Source organism: Anser brachyrhynchus (genome assembly GCF_964034855.1).
Source record: "Anser brachyrhynchus genome assembly, chromosome: 1".
Classification (NCBI taxonomy): Eukaryota; Metazoa; Chordata; class Aves; order Anseriformes; family Anatidae; genus Anser; species Anser brachyrhynchus.
The window spans coordinates 16,262,747-16,290,331 of record NC_137694.1 but is presented as its reverse complement, the minus strand read 5'-3'; the positions used below and the strand labels follow the sequence as shown (position 1 = coordinate 16,290,331).

At 39.4% G+C, this 27,585-nt stretch overlaps 1 protein-coding gene across 13 annotated transcripts in view; it reads right to left on the bottom strand.

Moving 5' to 3' along the window:
* Window positions 1–27,585, bottom strand: part of KIF21A (kinesin family member 21A) — a 91,891-nt gene that overhangs the window by 5,429 nt on the left and 58,877 nt on the right. For 3 of the 13 annotated variants that reach the window (XM_080577485.1, XM_080577492.1, XM_080577491.1), the window contains 14 exons: window positions 26,699–26,800; window positions 24,786–24,951; window positions 24,250–24,270; window positions 20,287–20,347; window positions 20,021–20,075; window positions 18,411–18,628; window positions 13,716–13,826; window positions 13,027–13,155; window positions 10,812–10,850; window positions 8,667–8,803; window positions 6,078–6,258; window positions 5,504–5,668; window positions 4,724–4,841; window positions 1,919–2,089 (listed from right to left, as the gene is read on the bottom strand). In XM_080577485.1, the coding sequence (XP_080433611.1) occupies window positions 1,919–2,089; window positions 4,724–4,841; window positions 5,504–5,668; window positions 6,078–6,258; window positions 8,667–8,803; window positions 10,812–10,850; window positions 13,027–13,155; window positions 13,716–13,826; window positions 18,411–18,628; window positions 20,021–20,075; window positions 20,287–20,347; window positions 24,250–24,270; window positions 24,786–24,951; window positions 26,699–26,800 (1,674 nt within the window). The remainder of the gene's footprint in view (window positions 1–1,918; window positions 2,090–4,723; window positions 4,842–5,503; window positions 5,669–6,077; window positions 6,259–8,666; window positions 8,804–10,811; window positions 10,851–13,026; window positions 13,156–13,715; window positions 13,827–18,410; window positions 18,629–20,020; window positions 20,076–20,286; window positions 20,348–24,249; window positions 24,271–24,785; window positions 24,952–26,698; window positions 26,801–27,585) is intronic. The other 10 variants (XM_080577493.1, XM_080577489.1, XM_080577490.1 and 7 more) reach the window with 7 other exon arrangements.

Below are 27,585 nucleotides of genomic sequence, written 5' to 3'. Positions count from 1 at the left end.
GGGATTCTTCCAGACAGGTCCCTAAACAGGCCAAAATCTGCTCTCTTGAAGTCCAAGGTTGTGATTCTTCTACTCATCTTGTTTCCTTCTCTGTGCTATCATCTCATATACTTCAATTATCTCAAGAGCATATATCCTTCCCTATTTATCTTATATTTTTTATTTATTTTTTAAACCTCTATTAAAGACATGGAAGGTTTATTTCTTTCTTCCACATACTTGGGAACTCTGCAAGAATGTAGACTACAAGTAAAGGAAAGTAATTATTTCCCAGTACTTAGCAGGTGGGAGGCCACCTCTGGACTACTAGGTCCAATCTGGGGCCTCCCAGCATATGAGGGATATTGATAAACTGAAGCAAGTCCAGTTGTCCCCAGGAAAACATTTGGGGACTGGAGAACAAGGAGATGGAAAGGGAAATCAGAGTGTGGAGCCTGGAAAAAAAGAAGGCAGAAAAGAAATCTAATTTCTATCTTCTACTACCCAAAACAGAAAATCTAGTGAGAACAGTCAGATGTTTTTCAAGTGCGCACAGCAAAGAAAGTTGCAACAAACCAAATTCTGACTCGGTACAAGGAAAAAAAAGAATTCATATGGGAGTAGTTAAGGAGCGTAGTAGGTCACCCAAAGCAAACTGTGCAATCTGTGACCTTGGAGACTTCAAAACTCAGCTGGGCAATGCCTCTCTACTCAGCACTGGCGAGGCCACACTGTGCTCAGTTCTGGGCCCCTTTTTCTGGGAAAAGTCTAATGTAGGGCCACCAGCATGATGTAGGGACGGAAGAACCTCTCCTTTGAGAGGCTGAGAGAAGAACTGAGGCTGTTCAGCCTGGAGAGGAGGCTCAGGAGGCTCCATCTGAAGTACACAAATACCTGAAGGGAGGGTGCAAAGAAGATGGAGCCAGACTCTTTTCAGTGGTGCCCAGGAACAGGGCAAGAGGCAATGGGCACAACCTGGGACACAGGAGGCTCCATCTGAACACCAGGAGCACTTCTGTGCTGTGCAGGTGACCGAGCACTGGCACAGGCTGCCCTCAGAGACTGTGGGGCCTCCTCCTTGGAGACCTTCAGAAGCCACCTGGACGTGGCCCTGGGCAGCCTGCTCTGGGTGTCCCTGCTTGGGCAGGGGTGGGAGCAGCTGGCCTCCTGAGGGCCCTGCCAGCATCAGCTGCTCTGTGATTCTGTAACCAGACCTAACGTCAAAGTTGGCCTTGCTTGCAGCAGCAGGTTGCATTACATGACCTTCAGTGGACACTTTCACCTTGAAACGTAGCCTCCAGTGGCCACTTTCGCCCTGAATTACGTCATGGTTAGCAAAAACAGATGTTTTCTAACAGCTAGCAGAGATTACTATATGTGTATTACAGGTCTTATAGAATGCTTATGTTATATAATGTGAACGGCAGTCTAAGGAGGAAACTTTTTAGAAAAAGACTGGGGGGAGGAAGAGAGATTCTAAACCCCTTTCTACAAAAAGATACTCTGTAGCCTAACCTAAAGCATTGTTTGTCATTAATGAGTTCTTAATCCAAAATTTACTATCTTGTCAGTGACATAAGAATGTTGTTACCCAATGGTTCAATTCACAGAGAAGAAGGAAAGTGCTGCTTTCATTCCAAGCAAAACAAAACAAAAACAAACACAACAACAACAATAAAAACACATACTCAAAACTAAAATGAAGCCTAACCACTTCATCAGGATTTCCTGACACTACACAGACTGAAGAGAAAAGCAAGTGCATTCCTAGTATAAAGATAGGTACATTATTGATTTCCCTCTCACTCAGTGCTGTGCCTTCCATTTTAGAAACATTAGTAACTAAGTGAATAGTCATCATCTAAACCTGAAAATTTACACGACCTGAAAAGAGTTCTAAAGCATGACTGTCACATTAGCCACATTATTTTTACATTACCTGAAGAAGGTCTTTCTGAGCCAAATCCCATTTCTTAATTCCATTGTCTCTGGATCCACTAAAAAGGTTGTCTCCCATAATAGCAAGTGCTTCAATGCCATCATAGTGAGGAGGTTCAAAATTGTGTGTAGGACTCACGCTTCCAAGAGCCCCTTCAGTTACATCAAACATCTAAAATAAAATAAATTATCAAATATGGTAAGCCAAATTATCTGCTGTCTAACAAGCTTGGAGACACGCAGTGAATAACTTAAAGGGAAAAACTTGGAAAGGTCTCTGAAGTCTTATTACAGTCCAATGTTATTATGATGTGTATTAGAGAGAAATTATCTAATAGAACCACCTCTTTCTTCTCTTCTGCCTTTTGCCTGATGCAGGAATGCTGTGCTGACATAGAGAAGACTGATCTGGGAAAATATGCTCCTAATTAGTTATGAAACACACAGCACCTTCATAAGAAGGAGCCTATCTATAACATGTCTTTGGCTAGAGAAACAACACTCATGAGCTGTGTATAGGAAACATGGTTCAAACAGGAAGAAGCACAGAGACACCTGAAGAAATATATTTTTCTGGACAAGGTGTTTTGGCAAGGGATTCACACCATTACGCACTCTTAGTTTCCAGGGGCTAGACACACCTCTCTCCTTGGCTGTGCTTCAAGAATGGAGTCGTAAAACAAATTGTTAAAATGGTGTCATTTAAAGAATTTAAGCCATAACCAGCCCATCAGCTATTTGTCTCTAGAGCAATAGTATTAAGCAATCCTGTTTCATTTTGCATTGCAGCAAGCCACAACTCACTCAGTTAAACTAAGCTGAGGAGGAACAGATGAGCTGTAACTTTTAAAAACCAATACCTGTTTCACAAGCAAATGTCAGACTTCATTCCCTATTATTAGATCTTCATCGACTTTTCAAAATTAATAAGCTTGGCAGTAAGAAAGGGACAGCTTGGCAATATGAAAGAAAACCTTAACTGAGTTAAAGGTATTTTACAAATTACAGCATTCAATAAACACAAATCAGTTCCAATTGTAACAAAAATGTCCAATGATACCACCAGAATTAGGCACTTAGACTGAGATGACTAACATTCCTGGCTCAGAATATAACACCGTAGTTTTCTGTGGAGGGAGAGCAGCATGCTGTGACCAGATCTACTACATCCAGTCCATCTACCTGTGTGCAGAAGGACCGAAAAATCCCAAATCATGGCACTGACCATCAATGTGCAGATCATTTGTAGTGTCTGAAGTGACTTGACTGTCCTGGAGGTACTAACCTTGCAGAACACCCACTGCTGTACACACGGCCAAAATATCCATGGATATTCTAGTAGTGTAAGTCAAGAAGCAGGCAGCCTCATAAGAATTTAGGTAGCTTGTTCACAGCAAGGGAGCACACAAGGATAGCAGAACACAACAGATAAACTGCTCTGACCATTGACAGATAAGTTTTCCCAAAACCCTCCCACCCCCTGGCTTGTCACAGGAGTCGGCTGTGTGACAAACTTACATTACACGATTGCATCCTGTTGGCCCACTGATGTCCTCCACTCAGTACTGTGCCGGGATGGTAGCTCCTAACTAACCCAATATTCCGAGCCATATAGAGAAGAAATTATTAGAGTCTCTCTGTGTCACCCTGTTCCCTAAGAATCCTCTGGCCTATAACCATAGGGACATCCTGATAGGACTGAAATCCACAGGCCAAGCCATCAAGTTATGTACCTACCTCCCAGCCTGTCTTCTGAGGCTAGCCCACCACACAGCCAAGAGTCTAAGAATTGCAGGGTAGGAACAGCAAAAAGAGAAAGCTTATAGCTCAGAGAGAAAGCTTGCTCAGGTTCTGGCTCCCTGCTGCACTCCCAGCTGTGTTTATACACTTCCTCTAGTGTAAGAGAAGTATAGGCAAATCCAGCAGGCAACACCAGAATGAAGGATAACCCTCCACAACAAACTAGGGTCTCTTCCTCATAAAATTTATGGCTTCACAATTCACATGTTCTTTGCAGTGTGAGAGGTAGCTTTATGGGGACGATGATGTATAGCTCCCATGTTCTCAGAAACATACCCTGGTGGTTTGGGCACATTCCTGAGAAACTGGAGATTGTAGATTCAAATGCACTCTGGCTGTGGTAGGAAAAAATAAAAAAAAAAAGCAAGAGCCAGAAACAAAAAAACTGACTCCCTACCCCTGAGTGAATTAATCACAATGACAAGAAGCAGAGAAGTGTCATAACCTCACTATGCTATGCTTAAACACAACTCAGCATAATCAAAGTGTGTGCTAACGAAAAACCCAAAGGATTGAACAGCTGGGCTGAGATGCAGAGGCCTTTCTCTCCAACCCCACTTTATAAATGGGGTAACATGTAAGCAAGAGCCTGGGCTAGACCCCAAGCTCTTTACTGTGGAGAGCAAACAGAGCACCTCTGCCAAGGCAAGTAGGTCTGGACTCCAAAAGGGAGGCACTCATTGAAGTAACATTTAGCCTGTGAAAGTATCTAAACAGCAGGTGTAATGAATCTTCCTCCAAGACTTCACACACCTGAAGTCCACCTTACTAAGAATGAAGAAAAAGTTTAACTACAGGCAACCTGATTCACATTGTTTTCAAAATTGTTCTATCATGAGATTAAAAATGATGCTTATTAAGACTGAATGCTATTGATAATCTGATAGAATAATTTCTACCTTGGTTATCAGATTTCAGATACGGAGATGTGAGTCACTCCTGCTGAAGCCTGCATCCCATACTGATGTGAAGATTTAAAATAAACAGACAAATACTTGTGGTTTACCTTTATATAATGATCCTTTGAACCAGTGACAATAAGATCTTGTCCATTGGAAATTCGATCCACAGTAAGGCACATAACAGGACCCAGGTGACCAGTTAGCTTTCCTGTAGACTGAAATCTTCAAGAATAAGAAAATAAATGAATGAGGATTTCTTTTTATTTTTCCATGTATCCAACATAAGCTATAACAGTTTCTGCCAGGATGGATCTTGTTCTTTCCTCCTATGTCTTCACTAGTCCTCCACTGGTTTACTTACTCTGTTCCTCATATCCATGCATAAATGTGAAGTGGAAATAAAAGTTTCTATTTAGGTTTAAAAAAAAAAAAAAACTTAAAAACAGACTCCTTAGATTATTCCCTGTATTTTGAGTGCCCTCTTTAGGTGCAGGTTCTGTTTGGAAAAAATGCTATCTAGTAATTATCATAGCCACACATTATATTGCATTACATCAGTCAGTAATCATAACCTCATCTGCAATTACCAGTCAAGACTCATGCATCTGTCACCTTACTCTTCAGCACGTGTCTTAAACACAGAACCTTGTTTTTTTTCCCCAATCATTTTACTGAAACAACTCACCATAACCTTAACAACCAAGGAAATCAAGATCAATTCCATTATCTCTGTAACAACTATAGCACAGATTAGTTGATCCATATCTTGACTGTATTTTACCCAGAATATGGATATTATCATGAACAGGAAACACCTTGTTGACTTTGTTACACATGCACATGTAACCACCCAAGGAAGATTCTCTTCTGCTGATGCTCAGTACCTTTTCAGGTCCCACATCCTCACTGAGTTTCCAGCAGCTGCATAGAGGAAAGTGCCAGTTGGGTTTAGTGCAATCTGATTGATCTGGTTCTCTCCAGCCGGGATAGTAACTGTTCTGTTAGTACTTCCTGAACACGCATCACCGGGCATCGCCTGGCCCGAAGACCTGAGCGCATGGAGGGAGGAGAAAAATAAATAAATAAAACAAAATAAATAAATAAATAAAACAACTACGTTATGTTCTCTTTACTTTATACGTTGTTTAAAATAACACGTATTTACCTAAGCAAAAGGGCTATAAAGCCAATAATGAATACCAAAGACATGATAAAACACTATAAGCATGTACGCAAATTGTTTCATGTTTTCATATATTACCAATGCCCCACACTGACCTACCCTGAACATGCTATTTTTTTAGCATGAAAAAAATTTTTTTTAACTTTTTTTTTTTTAGCAAAAAAAAGCCTCCAGGCCCAACAGTGTATTTGAACTACACTATTGAATTTAATCTAATTTTAGATAAAGTTAAAGATTCATTCAAGCTCTTGGTATTCAAGGTTTAATATACTTACGTCAATGTCCGAACACACTTAGCAGAATCTCTGATGTCCCACACCTTGATATAGGACGTTGAGACTGTGAAGACCAGACTAGTGTAGTTGCAGTATTTTATAGAAACAACATTATTTGGATGCCCCCCCAGAGACATAATCTCTTGTCCAGTTACCAGATTCCAGACTTTACAAGTACGGTCTAAACAAAGACAAGCAAAAACAAAAACAAAAGGTGGGGATTAAAATAGAAAACTCGTATTTTTCCAAAGCTCAATAATTAAAAAAAAAAATCCATACATTCAGTTGTATTCACAGATATCCCTTCCTTTTGGCAGGCACTGCATAAAAATCACTAAACAAAATTGGTCTTTAAGAGTACACATGGGCATCGTCTACCATCATCAAAATTAAGCAGGGTGAATCATTAAATGTCATGTTCAAGATGTGCATGTTAGCTCTCAGAACATTTTAAAATGATAAAGTCCCATCCCAAGGAAAGTGAGTAAAGACAAAGAAAGTTTGGAGGTTGTGAGGTTTGGATGATGACAGATGAAGAGAAGAACACAATTTTACACCCAAAAATTCTTCATCAAGATCATAGTTCAGGAGAGAATGCGAGCCTCAGGATGATGGAGGATTGACTGCCACAACAAATACAAAGTCAAGAAGCAATTCAAACTATTCAGTGCTTTAAGAGCATCTGAAAATTCCAGCATAAGTGCTTTAGTCATAGTTTTCATTCAGTAGCAACCCAATTTAAATAGTGCAAACTTTTGTGTACTAAAATCCCAAATGCATTGAAGTTTTCAAGAATTTTGCAGCGCAAATGGAGTCCACACAGGATACTCTCCTTGTTGCACCATGCCATAGTCATCCTCTATATTTTAGAAATAGATTTTTACTGGAGTAAATACTGGGAGCACAAAGAGCTAACTTCAGGTGTCAGCAGTTGTTACGATGGCATGAAGAAGGTAAGCATACCAAGAACTGGTCAGCTGCTTTAAAAATCTCAACTGTTAAGTCCAAAGCCCAACATCCACAATGCACCTGAGAGCTAATTATCATTCCTGAATTGGCACTGGCTGTTACTGTTATATGCAGTCAATAAGCTACAGCTTTCTGCTTCAGCACCGGATTCCAGAATATTTAGCCTTATTTAATTAAACAGCTGTATACACTCTTCTACTCTTGAGTAGAAGTGCACTTTGTGAAGTTTTCCCCTCCAAAATACATGCAGAAAATATTCCTCTGTAAGTATGGGAAGCTAGCATATGACAAAAAAGAGCAAATATTTACAACATCTGCAAGCATTCCTATGTTCCAAGGAAAAAAAAAAAAAAGAAAAGATATGCAAAATAAATTAAAAAATTAAAGCCTTTTTTCCCCATATAGGCACTGAATTTGAAACCTCAATACAAATCAACTCAGCAGCATTTGCAGAAGCTATAAATACATCCTCTTATTGCACTTGTATACAGTTGCACAAATGCTAAAATGTTGGCTGAAAATTAATAAGACCAAAAATTTGCCAATTCACTCTATCAGTGTGCCTTGGTATTTTTAATAGGCAGGGGAATAGCCACAGAAACCACACCTGAATGTTAGCAGTGGAAGACCTACAGCTGAGGGTGCTATCTCTGTGTCAATGCAGGAATAAATAAAGATGCCCTGAAATTTCAGAATGGACACGTTACGTGTACTAGTGAAAAGGAGAGTCTCCCTGTCAGTAGGCACTAACTTCTTCCCAGCCACCACTCTAATTCACCTGAGCTTCAATACCTTCAAGGAAAATTCACAGATTATCACATAGGCTCTATTTGAGAGAACTTCCAAAGTTTCACGCATTACTAAGAACTTAGCGAGTCCTTTATTATAACTGCCTTATATGAAAAGATCCAGAAAAAGAGAACATACAAAAACAACTTTTTGAGTGATATGAAAAACAACATTTATGAAAAATAACCACTGAGGTCCAGTTATGTTATCTTCAAACCAAACTGAGTGATTACAATGCAGAGTCAACAAAAATAGGAAGGAAATGTTTTCTTCCAAAATGCTATTCCTATCAGCTTGAAGAGCTCGTAGACTGTTCCACCCAGTAGGGAATTTAGTGACTACTAAATCTAGCCCAACCCACAACAGCCATACAACTCTCACAGCCCACAATGGGCAGGTAATGAGATGCACGTGGAAAGCAGAAAACAGCTCTAGCTCTGCAGAATGAATCTATTCAAACCCTGTAGGTAGGGCAGCCAAAGGAGATGTGCTAATTCCCACACCTCTACCTCTACGCCCTGAGGCTATTACTTTGCCATTGCACATCATGTGAGCACCTGTTACCATGACTGGTTGCATCATAAAATTCAACAAATGTTAACATTGTTCTTGAGCGTTACCTTTTCCACTACAAATAAGTAGCTTAATACTACACAATGAGGTTAAAATCTGTAGATAATTACTGTAAGTCCTTCTTCAGCTTATGTTAGAAACAGATCCTCACATTTTCCACTGAGTGTACAGCACTGAGCACAAATTGGGAATTTCACAATAACCCCGGTTGTAAAAGCTGCCTGTACAGACAGCACAGGTGCATGAAGCTTGCCCAACCTTTAGATCCAGTGAAGAGAAGATCATCAGTTGCATCTACACAAAGCACAGCCTTGGCATGTCCTTCAGCTGTATAGATACACTGAAGTGGGGAAGATCGGATGCATTTTGAAGCAGGGAATGGGTTAATTATCCCCCTAAAGAAAAAAGAAAATGTGAGTTGGGCATAGTAATAGACACAGATCAAATTAATTTACTTATATGTAGGGGAAAAGTTAATTTCATTTTTTTACATGCGAGGACAGAACAGCTGAATGCCTTTTATAAACTATGCAAGGATTTTTACTACTTAGCTTTAACAAGTGTGAACTCTGGGCTAAATAAAGGAAATCAGAAACTAAAACAAACAAGAAACAAAAAGAGACAGGATGCTGAGTGTCGGGTACATGGGAAAACCTGCAAGATGCTGAAAGAGCCAAGATGCATAAAGCTCCTGGATTCAGAGGACCAACCACAAGACTGCAAATTGCAGAAAGACAGCTTAGTCCAAATAGCACATCTGAAAAATGCAGTGAAGGTAATGTACACAGCCAATTCCAAAGAGAAACATTCCAAAGAAGTAATTCCAGGAACAATTTCACATCAGCTACCCTCTACGGGCGAGCTTGGAGAACTGCTACTAACTCATGTGCCTGAGGAAGGTCCCTAGCCTGTACACAACACCAAACTTAAATGGCTATAAGGGTGCGCGGTGAGACTACAGGCACTCCGGAGGAATCTTTCCAGGGTACGTGTAGCTAACTCTGAGGTGGTACCAAAAAGATTGTAACCCAGCCTGAAAAATAAATACATAAAGTCACACTAATCTTCATAAAATAATAATAAGTAGTAGTCTAAAATCCCATGCATACAACTGCATGCACAGTGCACACGTACTTCCCTTTACCTGTGAAGTGTAGAAAAGCCTACCCTGTTTCCGTGTTAGATAATGCCCACAAACATGCAACACAATGTTGTGACCTGACCAGCTCACAGTCAAGACTCACAGCCACACCTTTCTAGGGATTAAGTTCATAATTACGAGAAATAGCCACTAAGCCCTACCTCATAAAAACCATCAGGTTTGGGAAACTGTAAAAATTCCAAAATATTGCCCAGCAGAAAACTGCTACAAGAAGGAAGAGGTCTTTACTGATATGAGCTAACTTAGTGGCCTGGTTTATCTGGTACGGTGTTAGAAATGATGATTTTATGATTCTATTCTACGTAATTCATAACTTCCTCACTTTGAATAATACTTTCATCTTTCAATCTGCACCTTATTTATAGTGTTTTCAAGAATACAGAAATAGACAGTTTACTTTATTATTATTATTTTAGATGTCTGCGCTTTGTTTTCTAATGCTACACAGAACTAACGTTTTTTCTCTGTAATATTCTCCAGTGGATCACGCTGCCTGTAGACTGCGAATTACTCCTACTGCTGCTCTCACCCACTCATTCCCTTGACAAGCCCTGTAAAATACATGTCCCAGAGCTATTTATCTACCTGTGTGCTGTGCTTTGAAATCTACAGACAAAACATGCTATGCTTGCTACAATGACTAGACAAAGCCACCGACGCCTTATTATTAATCTTTTAACTGCCCTTTTCTTGCTAAATTTTTTCACTGAGTGCCAACAGCCTAAGCCACTGCTTGGAAACACGACTAGGGACATTTCTTTCATCTCTCGAACCACTATGCATCCTGTCAAAAAGACATGGTAGAAACTATTTGTTTTTATTTACAGAAGAATTTAATTTTTTAGTGACCTAAGCGTACAACTGAACAAGGGAAAAAAAAAAAGACGAGCTTCAAAAAAGTGAGAAAATATTTGCTCTTTTTCAAAGAAAACAAAGAGAGAGTATGTCTAGGGAAAGGTGTACACCCTATTTCATTAAAAAAAAAAAAAAAGAAAAAAAAACAACCACCAAACTGACATGCTCAACAATGATTAACAAAGCCCTAAAAAATGGGGGGGGTGGGGACACATGCTTGACCAGAATTTCAGATTTTTAAATTTCTGGCAAAAGCAAAAATTATACAGTGCATAAGTATCAGGAAAATTCATGCATCTAAATGAAATGCAAAATGAAATTTCCTAAGAACTGGAATAACTTCACTGAGAGATGCCAGGAAAAAAGAAAAGAGAAAGAGAGAATACCTGTGTACCTCCGACAGAGAGGAATCACTTTCATCAGACCTACAACCAACAGTGGTGGAATTGTGAGGAGAAAGAATATAGGTATCAGCAGCAAAGTAAAGCCTCCATATTAGAAGAACAAACAACAGCATGGCCAGTCCAGAAAAGCAATGCAAATTCATACACAGTATGTAGCATTGCTCAGGGTATACCTTAAATCCATGATAATATTAGGGAAAAAAAATCATTAAACGGCTCTCTTGGCAGTGAGTTACATTGGTAGACTGCCTCAAACCAAGAAACTGAGTAACGCCTGCTAAGTCATTTTTTATTTCCCCAATATTTTCTTACTGTCCTGGTTCCAGTTAGGACAGAGTTAAGTAGCTCATAGTAGCTGGTAGGGTGCTATGTTTTGGATTAGGATGAGAAGAGCGCTGATAACATGCTGATGTTTTAATTGTTGCAGAGCAGTGTTTACACCAGGCCAAGGACTTTTCGGCTTCTTGCTCTGTCCTGCCAGCGAGCAGGCTGGGGGTGCAGCAGGAGCTGGGAGGGGACAGACCCAGGACAGCTGACCCAAACTGGCCAAAGGGGTATTCCATACCATCTGACGTCATGCTAAACAATATATAGGGGTGGCTGGCCGGGGTGGGGGGCCGGCTGCTCGGGAATAGGCTGGGCATCGGTCAGCGGGTGGTGAGCAATTGCATTGTGCATCACTTGTTTTCTTACACATTATTATTGTTAATACTATTACCATTATCACTATTATTATTATTATTGTTATTATTATTTTCCTGTCTTAATAAACTGTCTTTATCTCAACTCACAGGCTTCACTTTCCCGTTTCTCTCCCCCATCCCAGAGAGGGAGGGGGGAGGGTGAGTGAACGGCTGTGTGGTGTTTAGCTGCCAGCCGGGTTAAACCACAACACTTACAAAAGTAAAGGTAAAGCAAAAGGAGAAGATGGATTCGAACTTTAACCTTTGGAACATAATGCTTATTGAAAATATGAAAAGGAAAAATCATTTTTAACACCAATGCCTGTTAAGTATAGAAAAAAAGATGTAAAATGTTAATCTGGAAAATATAAATATTAAACATTGATAGCCCACTGAAAAAGGAACTGCAATTTGGAAATTATCCTTACTTCAAAGTCCTTCACCTCTCCTTTTCAAGAAGAGTTTTAAAAAATAAAAAAAAAACCAAGAGAACACACAAGAAGAAAAAGTTCCCCCAAGACATGAATGTTTTCAGTATGTCATAAGACACCCTTCATTTCTAACTCAAATTGAACAGATCCAGCAGCTTCCTTTTGATTTCAAAGCCAGTGCAAAGAAAATGAAAAAGGTTAAGTGGGAGTTAGCAGTGAGATGACATATCAAAGATAAAGAAGTTACAAGCACTGTTAAATTATTGCAAGCATTGCAAGCTACTGCTTGGTATGTGGTAACCCTGCAGACTGAAAGAAAACAAAATTTTTATTTAAAAAAAAAAAAGTGGAAAGAGACCTATTTCTCATCTTGCTATAGTCTGAACCAGAGGTTTATTCCAAGTTTCAGTTGCGGTTCATAAGTGCTGCATGGCACTATTATCAGTACTGAAACCTGCAATAAAGATTCTGTTCAACCCAAGGCGGCTGCAATTTGGACAAACTCCTGCAGAAACAGATGCCTAACATGCCAGGAAACTGAGCTCTACTTCTAAATGAGGTGTTGATATCATCTGCTCCTCCAGATCACCTCCTATTGTGAGCCTGTTCAATAATTTGGATAATCTCTAAACAACTGCATTCTAGCCATTTCAACATCCTGCCCTCCAGGGTGCTATTGTGACAGTGCTCTGAACTGGAATAACTGAACAACTGTCAAAAGCACAATTTCCTACATTGTTAGCCTAATTCTACTTTCAAGTGTAAGCACACACACAAATACACATATATCTAAAAATTCTACAGTTCTTTTCTGTCACAGTTTAAGGCTTTAAAACTACAAGTACCAAACATAGCCTAGAATACAGGAAACAAGGTTCAGCAGGAAATTGTTTTCCTTGAATTTTTACAGCAGTTTCATGTAGGTTTTTAAGTATTTTATTTGAAAGATACATGAATGCAGGAGAAATGTCTCCTCCTGTCTTGCAGGAGAAAGGCAAAATATCTAACAGATACTACACTGGTAACTTGAATGCACTTTGCCAAGTCCCTGTTCGGGGGCTGAGGCTTCCCTCTGTGACTTACTTATCCTGCTGAACTGATGTGTTTCCCTGAGAAACAGTAAGACGACTAAAAACATTCATTTCATTACGGGGCCGGCTTGGTGGGGAAGTAGGAGGTGACAGACTAGCCTCTGAGGTTCCAGAATCTGAGCTACAAGAAAAAAAGAACATCTTCTTTAACAGGCTGTGAATGATTAGAGATGTTAAATGCAACATGCCTCAAATGTTAGATCCTCTTTTCTTAAGCAAATAAATAAAATTATGATGATGGCTACAGATGTTTCCCAGAGAAGGTTAACAAAACTTAAGACTACAACTGCTTCAGACTGCAAGGTGGCAAAATGTTCAAAATTTGCTCGATAAAAGCAGAAGCTCCAAGCAGAAAAATCAAGTATGTGAAATGAAGTTCTTATATAACTGCAGTTTCTTAGAGAAATTGATGATTGCTATTTAATAATAATAATTTAAAAAATTTGCAAATGCTCCAAAGGACATTTTCAGAGCTCTGGTCCAGAGTTATTTGTGTGTACAAAATTACTTGGGGGGAATAAAAAAAATAAAAATACACACACAGCAGTTGAGCAATAATCATTTCATTGCCAACAATAAAAACAACTGTCCGAAAATTAAAGAAACAGAAAATACAGATCTGTTTTTCAAGAAGATATACCCACGGTTTAAATTATTTCAGAGAAAATAAAGGAATCTTACAGTTTTTGTTCTTTTGCCTTTGTCTTTTCCATTGTTTTGTCATAGACTTTTCTCTTGGCTAAAGGTGAAGGTTCAGGTATCTTCTTCTCCGACAAAGATGGCTGTCTGGAACTGAATCAAGAGGAATCATTATCTTACTTTACAGGCCTTTGTCAAAGTTGCTTTTCCCACATTAACTGTCATTTTTTCACTCAGAAGTACTTAATGTATTATTATTTCATCTCTTGAGACTACCAGATTTTTTTTTTCTCACATTATTAAAATATACCAAATGTATTAACTTCCATAGTTCATCAACATATCAAGAGACACATACTGAAAACACATAGTAGATCTACTAATTCAATAATAAAAGAGGTTGACTAAAATAAATACAGTAGCTGGAGGATGTGCCTCAAATTAAGACCACAAAGAAGACTCAAAGTCTAAGATCTAGAATTTCTTATTCCACAAATTTCATCTACAATAGACCACTTACGGATATGAAGAAAAGAAATCACAATGGCTCTTGCAGATGAATTAAAACATTCACTAACATATTCCCGTTCTGATACCAAATTCACAACTGGGATGTGAGACAGTATTTTCCACTGACAGCTTGAATATTATGACACTGCTTCTCTTCTTCTTTGCTCTCCATCCCTCCTTTGTCTCTCTAGCTCTTTCTACAAAATAATTCCAGTTCACAGTCACTGTGGTCTTTATACCAACTTTTTACTTCCCAATACAAATAACAAATGATCAAGAGTGCAATACTGATGTTGACATTCAAGCACCATCATTTTACTGGTAATCCAGATGATTTCCACTTTTCTCAATTCCTGTTCCTTGCTAGCTATACAAACAGAAAAGCCACGTGTGCTTTGGTTTATGCTTTTTTGTGTGTGTGTTTAGAGGTTGTTTCTATCAGAAACAACCAGCAAGACCAGAAATGCTCTAAAAGCGAGAAAGCAATTCTCAAAGTGCTTTTGTGTCAGACAACTTTACTAAGCAGACTACACCCAGTGGGCAGGCACTGGCTTGACACAGTTATTAGCATCCAGTCTCAGAGCTCTACAGAGTCTGGATCTACATATCTGCAATTTCTCCACACAAGAAATGCTCTGCTGGTTTCCCTTGAGAGGAAGTCAGTGTTACACAAACCCCATCTGAGGACCGGTGGGCAAAAATAACATGATTTAGCATCAGCCAGCGGCGTGCGTGGCAGCCTAGAAAGCCAACCGTACCCTGGGCTGCATCAAAAGAAGCAGGTTGAAGGAGGTGATTCCCCTCCTCTTCTCAGCTCCCATGACACCCCACCACCCACTGTGTTCAGTTCTGGGCTCCAGCGCAAGAGAGACATGGACCTGCTAGAGCAGGTCCGAAGGAAGGCCACAAAGATGACCAGAGAGCTGGAGCACCTCTGCTATGAAGAGAGGCTGAGAGAGCTGGGGTTGTTCAGCCTGGAGAAGAGAAGGCTCCAGGGAGACCTTACAGCGGCCTTCCAGTGCCTAAAGGGGGCCTGCAGTAAAGCTGGGGAGGGACTCTTTGTCAGGGGGTGCAGTGACAGGGCGAGGGGCAGTGGTTTTTAACTAAAAGAGGGTAGGTTCGAATTAGATATAAGGAAGGAATTCTTCACAATGAGGGTGGAGAGGTACTGGACCAGGTTGCCCAGAGAAGCTGTGGATGCCCTATCCCTGGGTGTTCAAGGCCAGGCTGGATGGGGCTTTGGGCAACCTGGTCATGTGGAGGCATCCCTGCCCATGGCAGGGGGCTGGAATTGGGTAATCTTTAAGGTCCCTTCCAACCCAAACCATTCTGTGACTCTGTGAAAACGGAGTGCACAACTAAGAACAGCTACTTGACCAAACTGTCCCAAGTGATCACATGTATGCTGAACACAAGCTCCCATACAAAGGTGAAGGTCCTACCTGTAGGGCCTAGTGCCAGGAGTTGTGTGCAGACCCTTACAGTCCCCCTAACTGCAAATAAACAAGGTCTTCAAAATAGAGAAGGAGGAGCAGAAGCAATAACTTCTATAGTTCTGCACAAAAGTGTAGTGGTTAAAGAGCACAAACATGAAGGGAAGGTGGGTTCAATTCACTCAACACCAGAGCACCTCTTTCCCTGCAGGGTCACATATCTCTAGGCATACTCTGCAAAGAACATATAAAAAGAGGGGGAACAGGACACACACTCTCCCTCTTTTTATGCTGTAGAGGTATGTATTTAGGAATGCAGAAATCCTGGGGTCACAAGGCAAGTCCTATGATCAGCCCAATAGCTAGATTTTTCAACAAGGATAACAAACTTGAGCTTTAGTTTCCACTGCCTAGATTGCCTATATCCCTACTGTGCAGCTAGCAGGTTAAATAAACCACACCAGAAACCAGAGCCCAAGCTCCTCTGACTCACACCAGTGGCTTCCAAGTCAGACACGGAGCCAGCTCCTTCCTGCTTACTCTCTACCTGCCCCTTGAGTGTTCCATCTCTGGCTCCGCAGTGATGGAGCTCAGAAGAAGGTGTAAAAAGCATGATTATATAATGAATCCTTTCTGAAACTCTGAAACCCTGGAAATGCAGGTAGTATAAAAGTGTAGTCTTCGTGGAATAAACATAGATTTAAACAAACACCACAGGTGCATCCTATTGATAACCTGAATGTAAAAGCACAAGACACACACCTAATTACAGGTTTCCAGTGTCCCTTTAGATTTCCCAGGATATCACAGACACCTGATCAGAGCTGGCAAATGTAACACAAGACCGACGGGAAACCACCATGCTCTGCTGGAGCTGAGGTGGGAGTCTCAAAGGACAACAGCACTGGCTGTCCCTATAAGCAGAATTCCAACCAAAGTGGCTGCTGGACTCAGTGTTGTCCATGCACATTTTGGTTCCTCTCTGAATCACCACAGAACTGAGAAAACTGAAGGGTTTCCACAGCAGAGTTCATGCATATGCAGACACCTAACTTTGCACCTAAGCATAAAATTACTACCTGTTACTTCCAGGGAACGCATATTTTGGATCACCGTTACTAATTCTACATCCCTGAATGCCACATAAGAGGCACAAGGGAGATAATGTTTATTACAGGTAAGATGACACTCTGCCTCAGAAGAATGCACTTCTTTACAACAGATAACGAGCACTACAGGCTCAAATAGGAAGGCCGGATGGCTCACAAAGACAATCTTTTGTCAACAACAACCAGTGACCAGCAAAAACAGAACTACTGTAGAAAGTAGACTGAGCTTTAGTTATGAAAAAAGCCTTTATGTTACAGTGAGGACATCACTACAGACTGATTGTGGCCATTTTTGATCATTTATCTGCCAAAACATGAACAATAGCAAATCAAAATAAGTGAGGCCTGCTGCTGGCTGAATCGATTCACTGCAGCACACTGTATAATGCTCACAGAATACAGTTTTTAGAAGAGATCCATTTTGCCTTGTGCAAGCTCACTTACACAAATGGATGCATTCTAGCAGATGGAGTGAGGCAAAAGTTGGTATTACCTGAGTCTTGGATGCCAGGCCATAACACTTGATGTTTTAAATCTTGAAGCTTCAAGAGTCCCTAGTGATCTCACACTAACTGCTGAAACAAGTGGGTTTCTTCACCTGTCTTAACCCCCCAAGAGCATTATTTTCAAGCAGACTCAACTTGTAAAATGCACTGAAGCCATCAGCATGGGTTAATAATTGCTGTCAGTAGTGTTTTACTGTTCATGTTTGCCACCTCAAGCACATGCTAGAAATACACAGTAGAAATAATACAAATTGCAAGTGTACATTAGATGGAGATTGCTGTAAAATCATTATGCAAATAGGACAGATGGATAGTGAAAGATGCCTAATTCCAGCATCTGTAACGGGAAGATAGGTATGGGACACAGTTTTTCCATATAGTTGAATATGGCAAGTGCATTCAGTTTACGCATGAGTTTGCAGAATATAGAAGCTAGTACCTTAAAAAAAAAAAAAGGCAAGAAAATGGTCTCTAGCAGTGAACGGCTGATAACCAGCAGTGATATTGGTAGTTATAAAAAAACAGCAAGAACAAATGAAAAAAAGCACATACTAGAGTGCACAAGAGAGGCCTCTTGGCCCCAGAGTAAAAAGACAAAAATAAAGTTTTTAGTTTAGGATTTTAACATGTTTGTTTCAACTTTACACTTGGATACTCCATTAATGTATAGACTTCTTCAGTTTAAGCACGGTCCACACAAAATGTCTCACAGGAAGATTTTCCCTGACAGTTAGGACCACACACAGATACTATTACCACATTATATTATTTAAAGTTTTTATTGTTGCTGCTTTGTTGTTTTTTGTTTGTTTGTTTCTTAAACTCTGCTGTTCTAAGCAGACTTCCTGCTATCTCCCTAGAATGTGAATTTCCCAAAGCACTAGTAAAACAAAATATCCAAGGTACGAGGTGGATTTTTCTCACTATTTAGAAACAAGGCTACAATAATCTCACTATGACAGAACAACTTAATAGAAGTTTGGAAACACATTACTTATAACAGAGCATTTCTACCTTCTAGAGTGGCGATGGCAGAAAAAGGAGGAAGGGCTTTGTCAGTATTTAGTAAGCTTGAGTAGATCAACCTCCCTTGTAAAGTTAAAATAACAGATTACAAGAAACTGGCAACATGCACTTCTAAGAAGCGAAGAATAATTAGTACAGCATGGCCAAACTTACATGCTGCCTATCTTAGAAGGTAAGCCAGATGGTGGGGGAATAAACTCCCTGTCCCTAGCAGCAGTATCATTTGTGTCAGCAGTCACCCCACTTTCTTGGGTTTCTGCAGCAGATGCAAGAGGGCCAGGCAAAGTGGAGTCTGCAGCACTAGTGTCAGAGACTAAATCGCTGCTATCTGCGTATAGCAATTCCATCTGCGTAGTGGTCCTCCGGCGGGCCTGCAGACAAACAGAAAGCAAGTTGCAACTTAAACATTTCTTAGGATGTGTCAAGAATGCTACGTTTAAGATTATAATTAGCTGGTAATCAGCATCCCCCTCAAATCACTTGGCAACTACCTTTGGAAACTAAACCAAGGAGCTCACCTGTACCCTTCGCAATGATTTCAGAGGAGGCAAGTCAAGTTCAACAGCATGAAACATTGATTTGACAACTGTTTGAAAGGATATCCTTGGAAACCAGTTACAAGTGCCTATCAATACTACAAGAGTGCAATGTTATTCTCCTAAGGTTTAACTAAATGAAATGTTATAAAGCAGAGGAATAAAGCAAAATATGAATTTAAATAACTACAATAATATTGGAGTAACTTCTTACGCTGATGCTTCTTATGATGTAAAAACATCTGCTACTTAGTTTATATCAGTTCAGAAGTAATTCAAGCCAAGACGAATTAAGATTCACTCAGCATTCGAACAGTTGGAAAACAGCAGAGAACCTCAGAAAGGTGCCAAGCTTTATGCAACATGGTCATTTTTGGAAAGCTCACCATACATTTTACGTGTTTAAGCTGCTGCTGTGAAATTTAGATCAATTCCTCAAGGAAAGAAAGGCCACTGGGGAAGAAAAAGGTCTAGCCTAAGCACAGCCCTTACAAAAATTACATGTTTACTTGATACCAACATTTTCAGATCAAAGTAATTCAGTTTACCTACCCAAAGAGCCATGAAGCCAAGGGACGCTATCAGTAATGCAACACCAACCTAGATATGTTCCTCTAAAGTCGACTGCAGTGCAAAGCAAAGAATATAGACTTCTACTTACTTTACAAATTTGCTTTATGCTCCTGTGACCACAGAAGCAAATCACAAACAGTACACGTTTCCAGTTCCCACTCCTGTTAATATTAAACTGCAGCCAACCTGGATATACACCTCCAATGCCAACTTTAATTAAGAATCTGAAGGACAAATTTCTATTTGCTTATAAACATCCTTTACACTCCTATGACCATAGAAGCAAATAATTATGACAAAATAATTTAAAAAAAAAAAAAAGAAACCATATTTCCAATTCCCCTGGCGTTAAACTGTAGCCTCAGTAATACTAAACTACAAATCTACTCCAGTTTGGAGTGCTAGTAATTGAAGAAAATCTCTTCTTAAACTGTAAAAATTCAGCCACAAGATATTGAAAGACAATGCATTTTTATCATTGCTTCTCAGAGGGGAGTATTAAGCAAAAGCACATTACAAGTGAATCACATGAACAGTACTTCAGTTCACCTTCTGTAAGTCTTCACTCATTAATGTCTCTAGAGCAATGCAATAGCATCCCCCAGAAGCTGCCACTAAAGTATAAATTATTATTATTATTATTGTACAGCCTACCTTGCTTTTGGGTTTGACTTCACCACAAAGCTTCAAAAGATCTGAAGACAATGAACTAAAAGAAATTACAGCACAATTAGAAAGAAAACAGCTGTATCTTTTTAGAATGTGTATTTTTTATTTCATCCTTCTTCCTAGGGAATTGGTAGGCAATGTGGAATGAAACCTCTTCACAGGTATCTTCTAATGGGTACATAATGTGTTACAAAAAGAGGAAGTGACAGCGTTTTTTCTAGAACCAGATCCAGTTAACAAAGATTGCTCACCTTCCTTCTGTCCCAGGACTATGCAATGGGGCATCCTCGTCAGTACTATCTTCCAAATTTTCTAGAAAATCACCAAAAGAATAACATTAGCCTGTGAATCTACAACAGGATATCCAGGCTTTAAGTACTATACACAACATTTCAGATAATGTTGAATGTAGACGAACGGCATATGAAAGGTAGTCAAGAGATTTTGCAAATCCCTATTTGCCAGTCATTTCTCATTGACTTTTCCTGTGTTTTTTTTTCCCTAATTTATTTTCATTTTTGAATTTTTCATTCATAAATTTTCCTAAGTTCTTTCACACAGCTTAAGGAAATCATACACCTTGGCATATAGTGCCAGATGTGGTCCTGTATTGTAGTAGAGCAACACGGTTGACAGAGAAATAGAAATTGTAGAAGGAGATCTGGAAGACAGAAAGAAGAAAAGCAAAGTAGATTAACTGCAAGACATGGAAAAGAAGATGCTAGTCAATGGACAGCAAGGATGCTTGTTCCACTTCCTTTTTGTGATCATCCTGCTCCAAGACAGAATCAAATCTGTTAAAATGAAAAAAAATAATAAAATGCATTTTTATCTAGCTAGTGAGCTGAGGCTCAGCTCCAGCTTATACAGAATGGCAGCATCAGCCTGACAAGGAGCAAGCACTTTGTTAGTATGTAAGCATATACGTTTCAAAACAGGATGATGCCACCATTTAATACTATAGACCTGCTTCTAAAAGTATTAATTGTATTGAAGGCAATTGTGAAAAGAAGCTGTTCAGTAGAAACGCTCCTGAGGTAAAATGGATATTCAAGCCTGTGCACAAAAGACAAAACCAGCATGCATGGCACACACTGTTACACTACCAAACATCAGATTAGCATGTCTGCATGCAAAACATCAGGCTAAGACAACCAGTCCAGGGCATATGTACAATGAATTCCAAACTGCCAGGAGAAAAAATCCTTTACTTGCATGTTATCCTAGTGATAAATCTAAGTATAGCTTAAGGATATGGGTATTAAATTCCTGCAGGTCCCTTATTTTTGAACACACGCATGAAATCGTATGGATTAAATAACATTCTGATGACATTCCACTAAATCTCTTCTTTATTGTTAGAGATGCTCTACGGTTATTTACTTATTTCTGCCAGAAAGCAGGTACCGTTTGTAACACACAGCATTAATATATTTGGTACCCATATCAACACAGGTTTGTCCATGCATATATTTTAAATGCAAGTTCATGCTTTGGAGAAAGGCAGAAAAAATATATAATCTCCAGTTGAATTCTCAGAAGAAATAATGAAAGGGAAAATGCTGCCTTCTTGTGTACACTAAATCTAAAAATGTTTCCTGAAAAAGCCTAAAACATACATCAATCTAATACCAGCTCCAACAATGCATTTCAGAGGTACTCAGGGTTACACTGTTAAAACTAATACAACAGTTGTTTTTTGTTGTTGTTCCATCCTGGGTTTGAGCCCACATTAAATCTTTTCTGTATATGTTATTATTGTGTATCTTCTGCAGGTAAGAACTGGGGTATTGTTCGCCCTAGCAAGGCATCAAAGCAGCGACAGTAAAATAAATGCATTTTATTTAATTACTGTGATGATGTTACCTCATGCACTTCTCATAAAGGGCCTGTGATCAACTTTGATGTTACTTGCAAAAGCAGAAAGCATGGGATTGCCACAAAAGATGGGATTTTACCTGTGGGCTTACACTCACATGACCTGACGTGTTGTAGTAATTGTTTCCTTGGGTTTATCTGCAATTCATCACAGGAAGACTGTGGGAAGCCCCCAGGTAAAAACCAGTGCACAAAAACAACAAAAAGAAATGCAAAGAGACAGAAGAGCAAGATTCTGCAAGAAGTCCTCAGCAAGAGGAGATGAAAGGAACAACAAAGTTAGCAAAAGGCAGTACTGCTTGTGAGGATGAAGGAGACAGAACTACTGATAATCGGTGATCTAAGACCAGTGCAGAGCTTTGCTGATGGCTTCACGATGAGGTCTTCGTCCTCATGTAGAGACACCTGAACAGTGCCAGTACTGAAATGTGCCACACCAGCACATTTAATCCAGCGGAGACAACTTTTAACCCGCTCTTTCAAGATCTGCACACACATGGCTGCAAGCCACAACCAGGAATGTCCGGCTGTCACAGGTGGGAAGGAGAAGCAGCTCCCACTGCTTCAGGAAGGAGTCACTCCAGCAGTGTTCCACTTCGTGGTCGTGTTACATCTGCACCCAAGGTAGGTGTGCATAAAAAGCCCGTTCTGTGGGTAAAAATCTGAGCCTGTGATGTAGTTCACGGCAGATCGAAACCTCTTCTTCAGGCTCCATTTGAACACAGGTATGCAACTACACTGGGGAACACCTGAACTTCTTCAAGCCAATTGTGTTCAAATGGCTAAGAATTTACAGATCGCAGAGCTGAAAGAAGGCATCAAGGGAGAAGTTCACAACCAGCTGATGATCAGCACCCTGAAGGTGCAACTACCCTGTTAGGGATGGGGCTGAGTGGGTCTTGCCCCTGAGCTGTTGAAATTTGTCTCTGCCACACTCACTTCCACCCTTGGGAATTGTGTCTGATTACCAGGGAGCCCCTGCACAAGAGCCCCAGTCATCAGTCGCAGCCTCAAAGCCTCACTTCAATGGCGTCTGAACTCACTGCAGCCCAAAAAGGTTTACCCACTAGTGATCTACAAAACACAGACTATCAACAGTGTGGATTTCAGTGTGGACTGAGGTTAGTATGGTGTATTCAGTTTAAGGTACATCCAGTGAAGTTTCCTTCCTAAAAGATGTTAACGCAGTCCTGAGTGGCTTAAGTGTTTTAAAAGCCTCAGTTCATGCTAGCAAAGTGTTAAAAAGCTTCTTTAATGGTATATACTCTACAAAAATTTTCACAGTAGAGCTACTGTTTCAATGCATTTAACAAAAGTCTTTTCAAAAGAGTGCTCCAGATGCTGTTAACAAGTGAAAAGCCTGTCCAGAGCTAAAAGAAAATGCAGTGCTAACATCCTGGCTGGAGAAGCACTGCTCTCGCACCAACAGGGGTGAATGCACACACACAAACACACGCAATAAAGGGACTATTTTTGACTAACTACAATACTAATAACCACTGATGTTTCTGAGGAAATACTAGCAAAATGCAGCAACATGCTCTAACACAGATCATCAGAAGGTGCCACCTGTCAAGACACTGGCAAAGCTGTAATTGTTCTCACTGGCTTATACCAGGTGATGATCTATACACTTTAAGACAGTCTTGGACATATGAACTGTTTCAGATGCCTATGCAGACTAGCACAGGACAGCTTAATGGGATTGGAAGTAACACAGGATGACACAAAACAAACTGACATCAGGAATATTTCTTTCAGGTTTCAAACATAGCCAAATTTATGACTACGAGCACAGGAGCTGAGAAAGTGCGTGTCATGTTCTTGGGAATAATTTAGAAGCATCAACAAAAAAAGATTAATCTCCTCAAAAGTTAGTGAAGTCAGTAACTAAACCCAATTGAAAAAAAGTGAGATAAAATCTCCACACTGTAAAATATTTACATTATGAAATAAACTATCTGCAAAAGGTTAAAAATGAACTGCATTAAGAACTTTTTTTTTTCAGAAAAAAGGTGGAATTTATCACAACTATAGTGGTAACATAGCATTAAATAGCCTTACATAGTCCGAACATACAGCTTCACAGACAGTAAGTCATAAATTTGAAATACAGCTCTGCTTTCTGTGTTCACTTGTCTACCAAACCTAATGTGATGCTATAGGGGGTTTCAGAAAGGAGGAATGCTCTGTAAGCTCATGATAAGGAGTACGTTTACAGAACAGTTCATGCAAACTTCACACACTCACAAATTCTAAGACGCACCAGTTAGTGAACATGAATGAATTAGTAACTCATGCAGCTGTACAGTACACAGAAAGCTAAACATACTTACCCAGCGGTATGCTATCTAGGTCTGTGTAATAACAGCAACAAGGAAACAAAAGCAACACTCCAATCAAAACATATCCATTTATAAGGAGAAATAAAACATAAGTACCCAAATGTACTCTATATTTTTTCTTAATATCATCTCACGAGAAGTAGAATAGATGCCGTAAGAGACATACAATGCCACTTTCAAAATCACTAACGTATGATGATTGAACAGGATTATATGTTTAGAATTTCACATTCAAATGTTAAAAACACATCAAATTGTAAATGCAATCTTTTATAAAAATAACAGACAGATTATTTGAATTTTAAGGGTCTCAATAATAAAAAGCTTATTTCCTACATTTCACTGCTGAGTGAATATACTTAAAAATGACATGCATGTACATCAATTGTGAAATAGAGTTTAAATTTAATATGTTAAAATACAGCATCTATTCAGAAAAGAAACAGCCTAGAATGCCCAGTACAGCATGCATGAAAGGCAAACATGACATGCAGCTGACGGCTCAGAATATAAGATGACAAAATTACCTTGCAAAGCATGACCCAGCAAAGCATCAAGTTCAGGATTTAACTCAGCTTTCTCTTTCAGCATATGAAACAGCAGTTGGTTTTGAGTAGCACTAGTGATTTCGGTCTGCTTAAGACGCCCCTCAAGAACTTTAATCTGAGCTTCTTTCTGAGCCGCTTGGAGACCCTAGGAAAGAAAACAAACAAAACCAAACAAAAAACCAATGATATTTCATCACAACACCCTTGTTTAGAAAATAAGAATTGCCAAAAAGTTTTTAAAACTATGAATACAAACAACATGCAACCTTTCTCCCACATCCTAAAGTTCAGATGTCAACTAAAAGTCAAACTTTTTTTTAAGTAACTGGTTTAGCATTCTTTTAACTTGTGATCCTCAGACTCTTCCTTCTGAATATGCATTCAGAGGCTAAACTGGATATGAATCCCAAGTACAATTCATAGATTTCTTGTGCTTATTCAAGACCAGCAAGCACACAAAAATTAACACCTTCATTTTTTCACAAATCACTATAGTACCCCTTTCTTTATTATTTTTCATCTATTACCTGTGATACTGTAATAAAGAAAAATCAGAACAGTAATCTTTCCTACAGAATTACTCACTGAACATTCAGCTTTTGCTGGAAGATCTCTCAGCCTAACTTAAGAGAGAATCCATTTTAAGAGAAATTCCCATGGAAAAACCCATGGTTTAGTGGGGCTTTTTTAGCTGAAGAAAGTGTAGCCAAGGAAATTTAGAGGAAAGACTTCCCAAATAGAAGAGAATTGGAAAGATGAAGATAGAAAGCGTCTTCTGAAATGCTTGCAGGATAGAAGATGATCAAGGACTACCAATTAAGAAAGTATAGTACTATGGACAAATATTTGATTCTTATTTTATCCAAACTAAAACAATAGGCATGTTTCAATAGACTCATTTTGCATGCGGAAACAATAAAACAGAAAGCGTGCATGATCAATTTTACAAGAAAGACCTTCACATAATGGAACGTTTTGCTGTTAATTGAAAGGAGAAATTGTTAACAGAGAAAGTCAGAGACTCCTCTCTCATACACTAACTCTGTTGCAAGGAATCAGGTATGCACTCAACCCACCTAAGGGCTGATAAAACAAATTTTGCAGAAGCCAATGTGATTATGGGAATTTTCTTCTCACGTTTGTTGTTTTGTTCTCAAACTTTTTAGACTACCTTAGTCACCACAGTAGTGAATCAAGAACGCAAAAATGGAACAGAAAATTAGTCAGTGGGCCTGACTCGAAGTTCATTTCAATAGCCTAGAAATCTTTCACTCAGCTCAGTGTCATTGAGCGTGGCCTCTGAACACCAAGAAAAGCAGCTGCAAGGGCATGTGATACATGTGTGCACATAGTTATAAACTGCCAATTACTCATTTTGAAAGTATTATTTCCCAAAGCTTTAAGAAAAGCCCATCTTGCTCTACTCAAAAGCAGAAGTCTGATCAAAGTGTGCCATGCAACATTATATTATCCTACCTTAAAACAAATTTTTTAAAAAGGCTTACATCCTTAAGAAAGTCGCTGAGCTGATCCAGTCTTTAAAGAGAACATCCTGAGCATTTATTAGGAGCTTGTTGGAAAACATGGAAATACGTTATTTATTTGATTGCTAATTACCTCATGTAGCTCTTTTAACAGTGCTATATTTTTGTAGAATGAAGTGGCCTCTTCCGGGGATTAGAAAAACACCAAATGGGTTGAAAGGGACAATAGATCTCAAGGGTCTCCACACTGAGAACCAGCATGACTCAGTAGCGCTGATCCACTTTGCTCTGTCTGGCTTACTTTCCACAGGTGTAAATTCAAGTTAGCCAGCCTTTATGTCAGCACAGCTCTGCTCCTGATACATGGCGTAGTCCTGACACACACGCACATTTCGCTTGCTACATTACCTTATTGATACCCATCGTGAGGAAGTGATCAAGCAAATATCGAGCTTCTGTCAAAGTGCAAGCATTAATCACCGCTGTTACATCCAAGGTCTCTCCCTCTTCCTACAAGTGCACCAATAAAAGAGTCAGGTAGTCAGAGAAAAAAATGCATTTTTGTAAGTATTTAATCATTTTTTACTTAATAAAAAATAGAAACAGTGAGAACGCTCCAACATCACCCAGTTATTCCCTTGGCTTCCTCTAAACCATGCCTGACAGTCTTTTTTTCCAAACTATCCCCCAAAATACTCCATTGTACAGATTCTGCAGCCTTCCAATTCTTCCATTTCTTTCCTGTTAGAAAACTCTTACTAACCTGTAACTCATACGCTTCCTTTCTAAGCTATTCACAGTGGATACAGAAAGAAATTTATTTCTTTAGTCTCTGCCCCCTTTGTGTATTTGAAGACTTCTCCCCCTAGTCTTTTCATTATTTTTCTTCTGATTATTCTCAGTCAGTATTAAGCACTCCAGTACCCTTAGGAATTAAGAAGTCTTTTGTGTTCACTATTCTACTGGCAGTATAAAGTCCTGTAACCTTCCACCACGCTGTCCAAAAATCAAGAAATCCTGATGCAAATAAATCAGTAAAAGCTACTGGCTATATAGCATGCTTTAACGCACAAACTAGCCCAAGGTGACAGAGGGAGAACTCAAATACTGCTATGTAAAATTACTGGTAAGTCTTACAGTTCAGACTTCATATTACCACGCACTGAGGGATCTCAGAGACTGTATCTGGTGGCTTCTTCCTGCTGGATCACATATGTTACGATGCACATTACAAATTTTCACATTTCACTGCTTTAGCCAATATTCAAGTTTCTACATCAATCATAATAGTAACT